General features: G+C 38.3%; 1 protein-coding gene across 2 annotated transcripts in view; it reads left to right on the top strand.

Moving 5' to 3' along the window:
• LOC136866262 (uncharacterized) overlaps window positions 1-13707 on the top strand; it is a 445701-nt gene that overhangs the window by 411200 nt on the left and 20794 nt on the right. For both annotated transcript variants that reach the window (XM_067143066.2, XM_067143067.2), the window contains one exon: window positions 673-1083. In XM_067143066.2, the coding sequence (XP_066999167.2) occupies window positions 673-1083 (411 nt within the window). The remainder of the gene's footprint in view (window positions 1-672; window positions 1084-13707) is intronic.

Raw genomic sequence — 13707 nt, 5'->3', positions numbered from 1 at the left:
GCTGACTCACGACTGCAAACTGACAGCTACATGACCCAAATCACTTAGCCACTCGCTCAGTAATCCTGTACATTATAATAATTATATTAAGTAGTTGTGTAGGTAGCGGTATCCTCAGTATTGCACTTCTTTTTAAAATATCCTCTTAATAAGCCCTAAACTTTAACTTTTATGTTCAGAAAATTGAATGTAAATATAGCTCTACCTGCAAGTTCTTATATCACAGTTTGCTTTACTCAAATACTACAGCCTTGTACTGTATTCGTAGATTTACTAGCAGATGAAGGAACTCCTGCAAGACAAAATTCCAGCATATGGGTGTCTCAAGAAACCATAGAAATAGTTAATGGTATAATACCAATAACATCATTGTAGTTCGTGTTGTAATGATGATCATCATCAAAATCTTGCTTTCACAGCGTTACATGGACAGAGGACTGCTCTTCAAGAGTGCTCAGAGGTGTGGAGCAGAAAAAAAGGGAAATCATAAATAGTGCCATCTCTGCATTGTTAATGTAGATTGGGTGTATTTATATATAATTAAAGAATTTTATATTCCTCCCTTTTTGCATGTAATTCAGTAGAGAGAGAGAGCGAAAGGTTAAATTAGTCTACTGTTACAATAATAATAAAAGTATTATGAAATTTGACATATAATAATTTACTTTCCAGCAAGGACCAGTAGTATCGTCGAGTATTCCTGGAATGTCAATGGGTCCAACAGCAGCGATAGAGTATGGACCGGTGCCATATGTGGGAGCAGTACCCATGCCAATGTCGATTCCTACATCAAGTGTTCACGTGATAGCCAAACCTCCAGCTAAAAAGAGGAAAGCTTCGCTTCATGCTGAGTTGGACTCATTTTATTCGGATCTTGCATCGCTAGAATCAAGTGGCAGTATACCACCAGCCGTTGTAGAGACCCCAGTGGAACGAACCCCTTCAGCAGATGTTGACCAAACCCTTGCAGCAGTAACTCAGGAACCTCCAATTCAGTTGGCATCATCTGTTGCTCCTGCTACTGATAATGAACCAAGTAAATCTGTGGACCTAAGTATTGCTGAAACACGTAAAAAGAAAAAGGTATGTTGTGCTAGCCATTGATAAAACAGTACTTTTCAAAGTCAAAATGTTTTTTTATTGGGATATTTTCCTTGAAAAATGATATTTTGAAAGCCATTTCTGTATCAAAGTAACTAGTTGAGAGAAAAATCTCTAGTGTTTTTGAGAATATGTCTGACGAGGAAAAATGTACATTTGGTAAGGAGACATAAATAATGTTATAATAACCATTTCATTATTTACAAACCACTCACAATACCAGTTGGCTGTTATAGACTATTTAACAAAATTGTTGGTATTCACAGAAAAAGAAAACTCTACTTCTCTTTTTTCATAGATATCACAGATTACGTTGACTCTCCTGGCCGTTGTCAGTTAAAGAAGTTTAATTTTGTACGTCAATTCTTAACATTTTCTTTCTTTCACAAGCAAATGGCATGTTGATCGTACTTGGAGTACTATAGTAGTTGTTTTCATTCTTGAAATGCAACCCTATTTGATGAAATGAATATTTAGTTGCTCCCTGAGTGTCTGACAATGTATATATGTGATGCTCTTCAGAAAACTGTATCTCAACCCCCCTTGCGCGCGCGGCATAATGGTGCACCCACTGGTCTGCTACAGACACAGCGTGTACAGCGCAGTGGTGCAATATATTCGGAATCATTTATTTTTAAAACTCGGCATACATGTTTCAAGTTTGTTTGAAAGCATGGCAGGTCCGGGTGGAGTTACTGGTGACACAGAAATAGCTAATTTACTCGTTATTAATGGCAGGGAAAGTAATTCAGAGTGTGAGAGTAACGCAGAGGATGAGTTTGTTATTACTCCAGTGAAGATGGTGACACTGAAAATGTAATTCATGATAATACGCCGAGAAATGCGAATGCATGGGTGACTACTACACAAAGTCATGTTACTGACATTCAGCTGTCCAGCTTAGCATATGTTTATAATTTTTGTAATATATATTTGTTATAGTTCATTTTTAAATATTTTTTTTGCCTGCCCATTTGGAAATTATAGTGAAATTCATAGGTACCACACTCAGCATTGGTAGTATGCTAGAAATAAACCATTCTGTGGGTGCAGCCTAGATTTCAACAATGTCATGCTTGAGGGGATAAGTCATAAAATTGCTTTTTTGGTTTATTTTATATTTTGATAGTAGATAAATTTCTGATTATTTTCATGAAAATCAGAAGTCTCTACCTTAAAAACTGATCACTGTTCACTTCATGTAACTTTGAAGTTGTAAGTCAGAATTTATTGAATTTTGAGACAATCGGTTGGAAAATGGGGTATGGTACTCTGATAATAGGGTCGTGGCACTATCTATCGAACACTTAAGGTAATCTCTATGAATTATTGATCAGTGGTTTTTTTTTTTTTCCCAGTGAAGAACGGGCATCTGAAATAGTTATAAAACATTAAAAGAACATCCCCTGGTTGCAACTAGTTTGTTCAGACATTTAAAAATGTACAATTTGTAGGCTCGAGGCGCCCTTAAATGCAACAATTGTATTCCTCATATATCAAACGGTCTGCGTTATATATCGATCAGTGAAGTCTTATTTATCAAACATGATTTTTATATATCGAACGGTAGGTTTTAAATACCGAACAGAAATATTTATTTTAAATCACTTTACATTAGACATTATATGATTGTAATAACATGAGCAAAATAGAATGAATCTAAAATATAAATCACAAAAGTAGAGGAAGCAATATTAATACACATTAAAATATCCTGGGAAACACAAAAAACAGTTTCTTATCTCTACTCTTCCACAGAGAGCAGAACATGCCTTTAGTCTTCCTTGTTTCTTTTCTTTCTCTTCAATTCTTCCCGGTACTCCTTTGAAGATATCGCATATGTTTTCCTTAATCTAAACTGATGAGGTTTTTCTAGTACTTGAGGAACTTCGAGAAAATCTTTGAAAGAATCCTCGTTACTACTTAAAGTGGGTGAGCAAGCTAGTTCTGAAGCAATTTCATGCTCATTCAATATTTTCGGCTTGTGAACTTTTACTCCACTCTTCAAAATGACGGCACCAGGAAAATCTTTCTTGGGAGAAGGTACGTACACCTCTAAACATTCATCATCTCTTCCTTGATCACCATCATCTTCTGATGAACTGTCTGTCATTTTTCATAGTCGATATTGTTTCACGTGTTGCATTGTACCGAGTTGTAACACTTTTCCAATAAGAATACAAATCTGGATCCCCATCATTCTGTTTTTCTCCATCACATCTTAGTTTGTCATTGAACTTCTCGAGAACGCAAGGAGGCAAGAATTCCTCCAGGGCATCAAGCACAAACTTCTTCTGATTGGAAGTGGAAAGGGATGATGGACTTCCTTCGTCACTCTCTTGCTGTTGCCTTCCCACTGAGGATTTCAAAATATCTGCAACACATTTTGTGTAGTCCACAATGTTGGGATCTAGTGGATAGACACCACACTTACGAAAGGTGCTTTTCATAATATCTGGCCTAACAGCATCATCCCAAACTTTTTTTAACATGGGTGCAAAATTTACCTTGGTTACTAATGGACCGAGAGTTTGTATTTTCTCGTCTTGAAGAGCATTTTCCCATGCTCTCTTTAGAGGTGCAAATACTCCCACATCTGCTGGTTGCAGAAGATGGGTGGCTTTAGGGAAAAGGCAGTACAAAATTATTCCACGGTCATGGCAATATTCACTGACTTGAAGGGATAAGTGACTTCTGTGTCCATCAAGAAATAAAATAACAGAAGTGTAATTTTCTCTACCTCTAGCCATGACCTAAAGTGTTCAAGGTAATTCAGAAACGTTGGGGCCTTCATCCAGCCACTTTCAGTTTTCTCGTAGATCCAAGGCTCAGGTACATTATCTTTGATAAGTTGCTGAAGTCGTATGTTGCTGTAGACGATCATTGTTGGGGTACAACGCCCATCGGCACAGAAATTTCTGAGCACTGTTATGCCTTTTTTCTCTTTAGAGGTTGCCGTAATTTGAAGCTGTTCCCCTCTGACTCCAAGGTACTTTTATGGAACAGAAAATTTGTCTCGTCTGCATTGAAGATCCTGCTTGGGTCTTCCATAACTGATCTTACATCCTTAGATTCCAGGTAGCATGACAGTACAGCAAACCAACCACTTATTCTCTCTTCCAAGACAGCAGCCCTGCCCTTGCTAATGGTTTCAGCCTTCTTTGAGACAGGGAAGGATGCCGTCCCATAAAACATTTGAACCATGTTTTACCAGGTCTTCCATATAAAGTTAAAAACTTCATGATTGTTCCGTATTGAATAGAGAAATAAGAAGATGTACAATATTATAGGGAAGGATCCACCTTTCAATACTCCGTAGTAAGTTGAACTAAAAAGTAGTTACAACCTGTTTATTGGGACCGGTTTCAACACATTTCAAGTGTCATCATCAGCCAATTAGCGAAGATCTTAAAACAACTAATATATTGAACACAGGAAAAAAATTAACATTGCCTGTGTTCAATATATTAGTCGTTTTAAGATCTTCGCTAATTGGCTGATGATGACACTTGAAATGTGTTGAAACCGGTCCCAATAAACAGGTTGTAACTACTTTTTAGTTCAACTTACCACGGAGTATTGAAAGGTGGATCCTTCCCTATAATATTGTACATCTTCTTAGGTCTTCCATACTTAAAAGGTGTGCTCCTTCCTGACGACTGCACAATTGGCTTAACAGTGTCAAGTAAATTATTTTTCTTCAGTGGAAATCCTCTCTTAGCCATGTTGATTACCCATTCACTAATGTCCTCTTCTTCTCGCGGACTCAGAAACGACTTCCACCCAAGGGCAGTCTGAATCTTCTGACGTCCAGATAGTTTATCGTTTAACATTGTTAAAGGGACCTGCTTTCTATTAGATGCCTGCCTTTGAGACGTCATACCGGACTTAACCTATTGAACAGCTTCAGTCAAGGCAGATAGAGGCATGATTTTTTTGCATTAACGATAAACGCGACAAAAAAATATTTTGTAGCGATTTTGCGATATCTTTACGAATCATATGTTTCTGGTTAAGAAAATATGGATATTATGTTCGCGAATTAAAGCGATAAGGCCATTTTAAAGCGAAATTCATTTATTTCGCGATAAGCGCGATATTACAGCGAAATCTGTAGTGAATAACGAACTTGACATTTTGTTCCAAGATTATGTATGAAAAGAAAAGGAAGAGCGAACAAAGATTCATCAACAGGAAAGATGTTATCATTAATGTTCTGGATAATCTCTTTAAGACATGGCATCAAAGAAAAGGGGTTGGCTCCAGGCTTCTTGCCAAATGAAATGTTTGGAATGTTCTTGTGGTGGCTGGTAATCCCACCCCAGCCTGACTCCTCACGGCATTGTGCAATGCTGTAATCCCTAATGACATCTACAAGCAGCACAATTGACTGGTGTAATTCGGCTTCGTGGTCAGGTAAAATTAAGAAAGTGATTACAGACAGTACCGAAGATGGGTCGCTCGACAAGTGTTACGGTGCACAGTAGAGCTAAACAGTTTGCGAGTGAAGGTTTATACGTTTCGGAAAGCAATATTTTAATGTGTAGATTTTGTAATGTTCGTATCGAGTGAAGAAAATAGATACTGTCTCAAAACATTGTTTTAAAAATAAGGAACATCAGAACGTAAATTTAGCACTTCAACAGTGAAACGGCAGGCAACAATAGAACTCCCATTAGATATGCAAAAGAAAGCTAAGAGTGAAAAAACATAATTTATTCACGAAACAACAGCGATGCTACTCAAAGCCAACATCCGCTGGAGAAGGTAGATGACCCTGCAGTCCGGAAATGGCTTCAAAAGTATGTACCAGGTATTGCACCGATCCTCGGGGAATTATTTTTTTCTGCATCATATTGGGCGATCAGTCAAATGCTCCGGCTATTTCCCCTATTATGTCTGTCATGTCTTCGGATCGAATGAACAGATCAATGCAACAAATATATGATGCTAAAATGTCGGCAGCTATCCAAGTTTGCATACGTCATGTAGAGTTTAACTTATTATGTCAAAATCATTTCAACCGACGTAGTAATTCCATCTCTTCGACTCATTGCAATCATCAAAATATTCTCTAAGTTGCTATGCGACATCTTTCAGGGATTTTTATTACGCATCACCAACAAAAAGAATATATATTTTACGTAAGGTTCAACCGGGAACCCATTTCTTCATACTTAGGATTCACCCACCAAAATTATTCGTCCGGCAATGTCAATTCCCAATTACTATCTAAAAATCAGTCTTTCAATAGCACGTTAATCATGCACGTTCAACCTAAACTTATCTGCTAAATCAAATAATTTATCCTCAATAATATCCTTTTTTAATTTAAATTTTTTATTATTCATGATCATGAATTAATAGAAGAAAAGAGAAAAAGAAAAAAAATATAACTTTCTATAACAAATATTCATCATGCTTTCCTTGAAATATTATATCGCCTCTGTAAAATAATCCGATCATTCCTTCAGAATAAATATCTTAATCGCCTCATGAAAAACAAAGAAAAGTTTGCCTACATTCATAAATTGTAGCTGTTAAATGAATTAAAGTAGTTAATCAAATCAGATGATTGAATAAATTAAAGTAGTTACATGGATAGAACAAATTAGATAAATCAAACAAAATAAACTTAATTTCAATTCTGAATGCACTTATTTTCAGTTCCTTGTAAAAAAAAAAATTTATAACATCTTCATGTATCTTCTAAAAAAAATATATATATATTTATAACATCGGCAATGTCAGCCAAATTCCAAAGCAATAGCTCTATTCAGCTATATTAATTATCTTCCATCAAAAAAAAAAAAATGTGTATATATATATCAATCATTTTATCATGTCATTAATATGTAAATGTAACCATCTAGTATTCTAATATCTCCGGTAGGTACTATATAATAGCAGTGATATACTATCAATCGATGTAACTGACGTGCCTCAAATTCGCATCCGGGTCCGAATAATATTTCATAACATCCCAAGGAATACAGCTGGTGACGTATTTCATTTGCTTATGGCAGAGAATAAAATTTAAGAAGACATTTCTCCCTTTAAAATATGGCTTCATCCATAAATATCAAATAATATACATTATCCCGTTTGAAATTTTCCAAGAAGACATCAAGTTTTATCCTTACTTATACTTCATTTATAGATTGTATTTTGAAGACAGTTCCGGTTAGCCTACCACTACATCATGTTACATAACGTCGTATTATCACCTATATTTAACCCAAAAATATCACACTTCATTCTAACAGTCGTGCCGCACATATCAAATAATATTAATGGTTAGTAACAAGTCATAATTACTACCAACAACTTTCAAATATGGATACACCCTTCCATATATCATTTGGGAATATCATAATATCGCGCCATACTCAAATTCACATGTATCTCAACGAATATTCATATCTATATTCTCCACAACATATTTCTCATAACCTTATCTACCAATTACTTTCCCCGCGGCATAACATTTCAACATACCACACTGAAACTACGACGTTGCATAATTGGGTTAGTTTTCAGTCATATCATTAAATATTTATGTTACTATGAAAAAATAAATACATATTTGAATAACGTAAGCTCATATTTACTCACATGTATTTGTGGTGAATCGGCAACCAAATCTTAATAACACGTAAACTATTATCTTCTTTCTGTTTTACGGTTAAAGTTTACCGTATTAAATACGTCGTTTCATTTTAGCACGGGAAGAAAATCACCTTAAATCTCAGCATATATGATGGCATTGATTATACATTATTGAAGAATACCTACGTCCACACGTATCAATGAACCGGTTAGGTTACGCCTGGTCAGCGTGAGCTTAAGACTGCACTGTTATGCTGTTAGCCTCGGCATCTAACTTAGGTATGTAAGGTTAACGCCCTTAGGCCTGGGATTGAACCCGGGGTCTGCGAGGTTAAATCTAGACACGTCATGTCTGTTATATTAAGTTTGCCCTGTTAGCCATAATCACGTTGGCTGTTACGGTAAGCTATACTTTTGGCATCGAACTTGGGTCTGTAAGGTTAACGCCCTTAATCCTAGGGTCGAACCCGAGGTCTGTAAGGTTAAGCTTGGACACGTAGCCAGTGTAAAGTCTAACCACATTAAACTCTTTGCGAAGATTTTGCCGATTTGAATTTTCTCTCAAAGACACGAATAACAACTTTCGCACTACAAATTCACAGCTTAATTTATATATTACTTCTAACATTTCTAACTACTACTACCAATAAAAGAATATCGGAACTTAGCTGTCATTTGCCGATGTTACTAGACTGGGCTAGGTTTCCATGTGATCATCCACGGCCTGCGGGCTGGCACTGGACATCTACTGCGTCATGATTATGCACTGGAATGCAGGTTTGGGATAGCAGGCTTGGGGTAGCAGCATCGGCAGGGCGGCTTCCGTCAGGTTGTCAGATCCATCTCTAGTTTAGCTCCTCATGATGACGGCGATGAGTACATGCGACAGAATATTGAACATTGTCACTAGGATCAGGGACATAGTCTTCTGCAATATATTATTCAGGATCTAATTCGTAACTTTTTCTACAAGTAATCCAAATCAGAACTTCAATGATAGAATCTAGTGACAAGACTTTAAGAATACAATCTAGTCAGCTCTCAATTTCACTGTCGTTAATATCTTCAGTGTATAGATATTATTATCTCGTTTAATGCAATACACGAAGTTTGAATTGGCGTTACGGCTACCGACGAAGTGTTTAAACTTCTTCTCTCTTGATTTTAATTATCTAATCTGTTCGGTAAAATGCTAGATTTTGGTGTGATCCTTTAAGATTCGCTTGAAGTACTAATTCTTTAGCTTAATCTTCTCCCTTCTAAATACGACGGTTTCTTCTGCGTAGAAAATCTCGTCCCGCTGCAGTGAAATTTTTTTTATTGTCCAACTCGATTTTTTAACAATCCCAAAAGCATTCTATTCTTTTTTTATATCACGGCCGCATGGATTCTGCCGGTCCGCACGTCTAACTCCCAAAACCATGGCCTGTCTGCATCGCCAAATTAGCATTTTTCTCCGACATGTTACGGCTTCTTTGACTTCCTGCACCCGTACTTTATTATTTTGATAACTACAGCCCCTTTGATTCATTGTGTCCGTATATTTTTTTGAATGTATAGCCCAACCAAGTGAATTTTCTCACGTGCAGGGCAAATTCTAACGCCGTATGACCACGTTTATCTCATTATCAGGACGTTGAAAACGGTACAGTATGTACAGTCCATCAATTAAACTTCCACAATCAACGATCAGTGATAGTAAGACTAGGTTTTCTAAGACCTCTTTCTGATAAAAAATTTTCTTTTTTTCTATTGGTTAGGATTTTGAGACCTTCCCACAACCAACCAACTAAGGAAACAATGATTAATTTTAGAATGTCATTAAAGCGAAATTAAAGCGATGCGGCAATGTCTATTTTGCGAAATAACGTGAAAATTAGTATCCTTCTCGCGAAATCGTTCAGTAATTAATGCGAAAAATCATGCCTCTACAGATAATGAATACTGACACCGTTTAATTTTTTCAACATGTTTAACTTTAGCTTTTGGGACAATTGCCCCATTGGGCGTCTTAGTTTTGACCATAGTCAAGCACTAGTTAAGGAGCACTAGTTAAGGAAATCAGCAAGAACTGCAAAAACAATTATTTTCTGCTTTCTAGTTTTAAATGGCTAAAATGTAATAACATTTTTTTTTTTTTTTTTTTTTCAAAGAGTGCGGGATAACTGCCCCCCACACACCCCCCTTGTTGACGACACTTTGTCAAGGACGAAAAACCGTGGATAGGGACAGGATTGTTAAATAAAGTGATTAGAACAACGTACGGCATCAGACAGACACAAGACATCGTAAGGGAAATCTAACTATACCCGATGAGGTTTAAATTCGGGTCCTCTCAAGTTACAGATAGATGCCTCAGCAGTCACAACCACAGAAATTCAGACTTTTGCGCCAAATAAAACAATACTACAAATTAAAATTACAACAGCCCATTAATTTTCTGTGGTGTTCGATATTAAGGGTTGTTTTTTTATTAAATGAACTTCATTTATCGAACATCCTTTCGATATTATAAAATGGGAGTCAAATATCAAATAGTATTTTATTTTAGAAATAAATATGAAGATAGGTGAAACCGCACAATACAAGAAATTAATAAACATATATGTATGTTAATGCAACCTCTTATTTAAAGGATACCTTCTGAAGGCACTATTTTACTGGCAAAAACAGATAATCACACGGACACTGCACCTTAGTAACAATACAACAATCTCATCAAAATCCCGCCAACTCCAAAGTTCTTCGACCTATCAATTGACATAAAGCTAAGTTTTGAAGGATGACTTTAGAAATCTCAGATGTTACGTAAACTTTTCGATATCCTTATTTTGCAACGAGATGTGTGAACTGTTCGATATTTAAAGGGCGTTCGATATATAGTACCATTACCCTATACGAGTGTTATAGAAGAATGCTGAAGGTGAGATGGATAGATCGAATCACGAATGAAGAGATACTGAATCGAATTGGTGAGAGGAGATCGATTTGGCTAAATTTGACGAGAAGAAGAGATAGAATGATAGGACACATCTTAAGACACCCAGGACTTGTTCAGTTGGTTTTTGAAGGAAGTGTAGGTGGCAAGAACGGTAGGGGTAGACCAAGGTATGAATATGACAAACAGATTAGAGCAGATGTAGGATGCAATAGTTACGTAGAAATGAAAAGGTTAGCACAGGATAGGGTGGCATGGAGAGCTGCATCAAACCAGTCTATGGACTGATGACTCAAACAACAACAACCCTATACGAAGGATTTAAGAAAATCTGACTGTTTCACTGGATAAAGGAATATCAGATTTGTGTATTAAAATAATTTTCATTAAATATTTAGGAGTTTTATTCTCTGGAAATACGTAAACATGTTCAGAATCAGAGAAAAGTGAAAAAGGAAGTTTTTAGTCTTTTAAAACTCGTATTTGCAGAAGTTCTGTGCAAACAAGATAAAGATGCAATAATAAAGATAGTAACAGTAATAATAATGCTATTGGCTTTACGTCTCACTAGCTTACTTTTCGGTTTTCGGAAACTCCATGTTGCCGGAATTTTGTCCCCAGGAGTTCTTTTACATGCCAGTAAATCTACGGACACGAGGCTGGCGTATTTCAGCACCTTCAAATACCACTGCCTGAACCAGGATCGAACCTGCCATGTTGGGGTCAGAAGGCCAGCGCTCTACCGTCTGAGCCACTCAGGCTGGCGATAATAATACTGTAATAATGTTAGATAATTTGAAAGTGTTCTGAAAATACACACAGTCAGTATCCAATTAAGGATACAAGGATTGGGGCAAAAGTCATGGCAACTATTTTTTTCTTGTAGATCTGTGAACGGATCACAAACGTATATGTGTCGTGTGGAAGTTCTGCAGGCATATTGTGTATGCAGAACAACAGATGACTCTGTGATAGCTGGTAGTAGCGTAGCGAGGGCTGTGAAATCAGTCAGTTGGTGAGTGTCGTGCGAGATGGAAGTAACCTGTGTTGAGCAGCGCGCTTACATCAAAATAGCCGTTCTCCGAGGGAGAAATGCGATGGAATGTCACAGTGAATTAGTGGAAACCCTTGGGAATAATGCCCTACCGTACCATACAGTAGCACGGTGGGTAGGAAAGTTTCAGCAAGGACGTGTGTCAACCAGTGATGAGCGACGTTCAGGACGACCTGTCAGTGTGTGGACCAACGTGGCACGTGCTGTCATCAAGCAACTCCTGGATGAAGACAGACAATGGACGCTACTGGAGTTAGAGAGGGCAAGTGACATCGAGAAATGCACCTGTCCACGGGATATTGCACAATGAGGTGCAACTACACAAAATCACATCGCGGTGGGTACCGCATACACTGACGGAAGTTCAAAGGTGGATGTGCTATGCAATATCTCCGACCATCTTGCACGCTGACAACAGGACAGCGATCAATTCTTGTCACGAATAACCGCCATTGATGAATTTTGGGCCAGGGCATACGAACCAGAACTGAAACGTCAGTCCGCGGAGTGGCGACATGCTGGATCACCAAGAAGACAGAAGGTCCGTCAGAATCTTTCCCCAGTCAAATTGATGGTGATCGTCGCGTATGACGTCAGGGGTGTCATTGTTTGCCGCTTTGTTCCACATGGCAGAACAGTGAACGCACAGTACTACAGGGACTTCCTGGTGCGACCGGTACGACGTGGCATTTGGGAGAAGCGTCCAGATCTTGTGGAGAGTGCAATAATCCTGCACGACAATGCAAAACCACATAAAACAGAGTGTGTAGAGCAGCTACTGCGATGTTGGGGATGGGGAGAATTGGAGCACCCACCGTAGTCTCCCGACATTTCACCCTGTGACTTTGATCTCATTCGAAAGATTAAGGAACCACTACGTGGTAGGCGGTTTGCAACACGAGAGGACATTGCTAATGCTATGTGCCAACAGGTGACCCAATTCACACATGGTGCAGCAAATGCCGAGGCAGATGGTATTCAGTACCTCCCACATCGTTGGCAGTGTGTGCTGTCAGTAGCAGGGGACTATTTTGACGGTCTTAAGGCCCAGGTTTGTCATATCAACTTTATGTGTACTGTGTTGTCATTCTTTTGCACCAGGAAGGCCATATTGCCCTGTATACTACCGTAATAAATTAGTGTGTTACGATATTTCAGTGCTATTCATTGTCAACACATGTAGTTAACACATTGTCCTTTCGTCTGTATATGTCACATTTTCCAACCGGACTAGTATCTTCAAGGGGAAAAAAAATAGTTGCCATGACTTTTGCCCCAACCCTCGTATAAGGGAGGAGCGACTTGCCTGGGTGGCAGTTGGTGTGGTTCATCGTGAGCCACTGCCAGTGCTGTGAAGTGTGTGAACTGCCGTGATTGTTGGGCTAGGGTGCTACAGTGCGGACTGACAATGAAGGAGAGAATGTTTAGCCGTGTGATGTGGGACCTTGTGTGTGAATGTAAAACTGCGTAGTGTGAGAACAAGTGAGAAACTAAGGGAGCGAGAGAGCGCGTGAACTGTGTAAGTGTGTGTTATGAGAGAAAGTTATGTGTAGTTTAGTGCTTAGCTAATAAATCTTAGAAATAGGATGCTACCAGGTTCAGAAGTGGGATATGGTAGCATATGTTATAATCGGCAGAAATTTCCCTGAGTGAAATTAATTCTGAACAACTCCAGATTTTTGTAAGTGTAGTGAACTTGAAAATAAAATCTTATCTGGGTATGACGAACTCATTAGTGAATGGAGATCTAACCCGGACCAACTGAAAACAGACTTAAGTGAACGGAAGAACGAGCAGTTAAAGGATAAAGACGAAGTGTACTCTCTCGAAACCGAGGTCGACAATGACATCGTGCAGAACAGCGAACTGGACGAGAAGCGTTCCAAAGAGATGCTCGTGGTTTTGGAGTCCGGAGTTCGAGGCCCAGCGGAGGAAGTGCCCTGCGTGCAAACGCGATGGCTGTGGAGACACAAATTAATCCTGCTAGCATCGATGGCGGCTCCAC

This window comes from Anabrus simplex, chromosome 3, assembly GCF_040414725.1.
Source record: "Anabrus simplex isolate iqAnaSimp1 chromosome 3, ASM4041472v1, whole genome shotgun sequence".
NCBI lineage: Eukaryota > Metazoa > Arthropoda > Insecta > Orthoptera > Tettigoniidae > Anabrus > Anabrus simplex.
The sequence above is the reverse complement of the archived record's forward strand: the minus strand, read 5'-3'. Positions and strand labels throughout refer to the sequence as shown.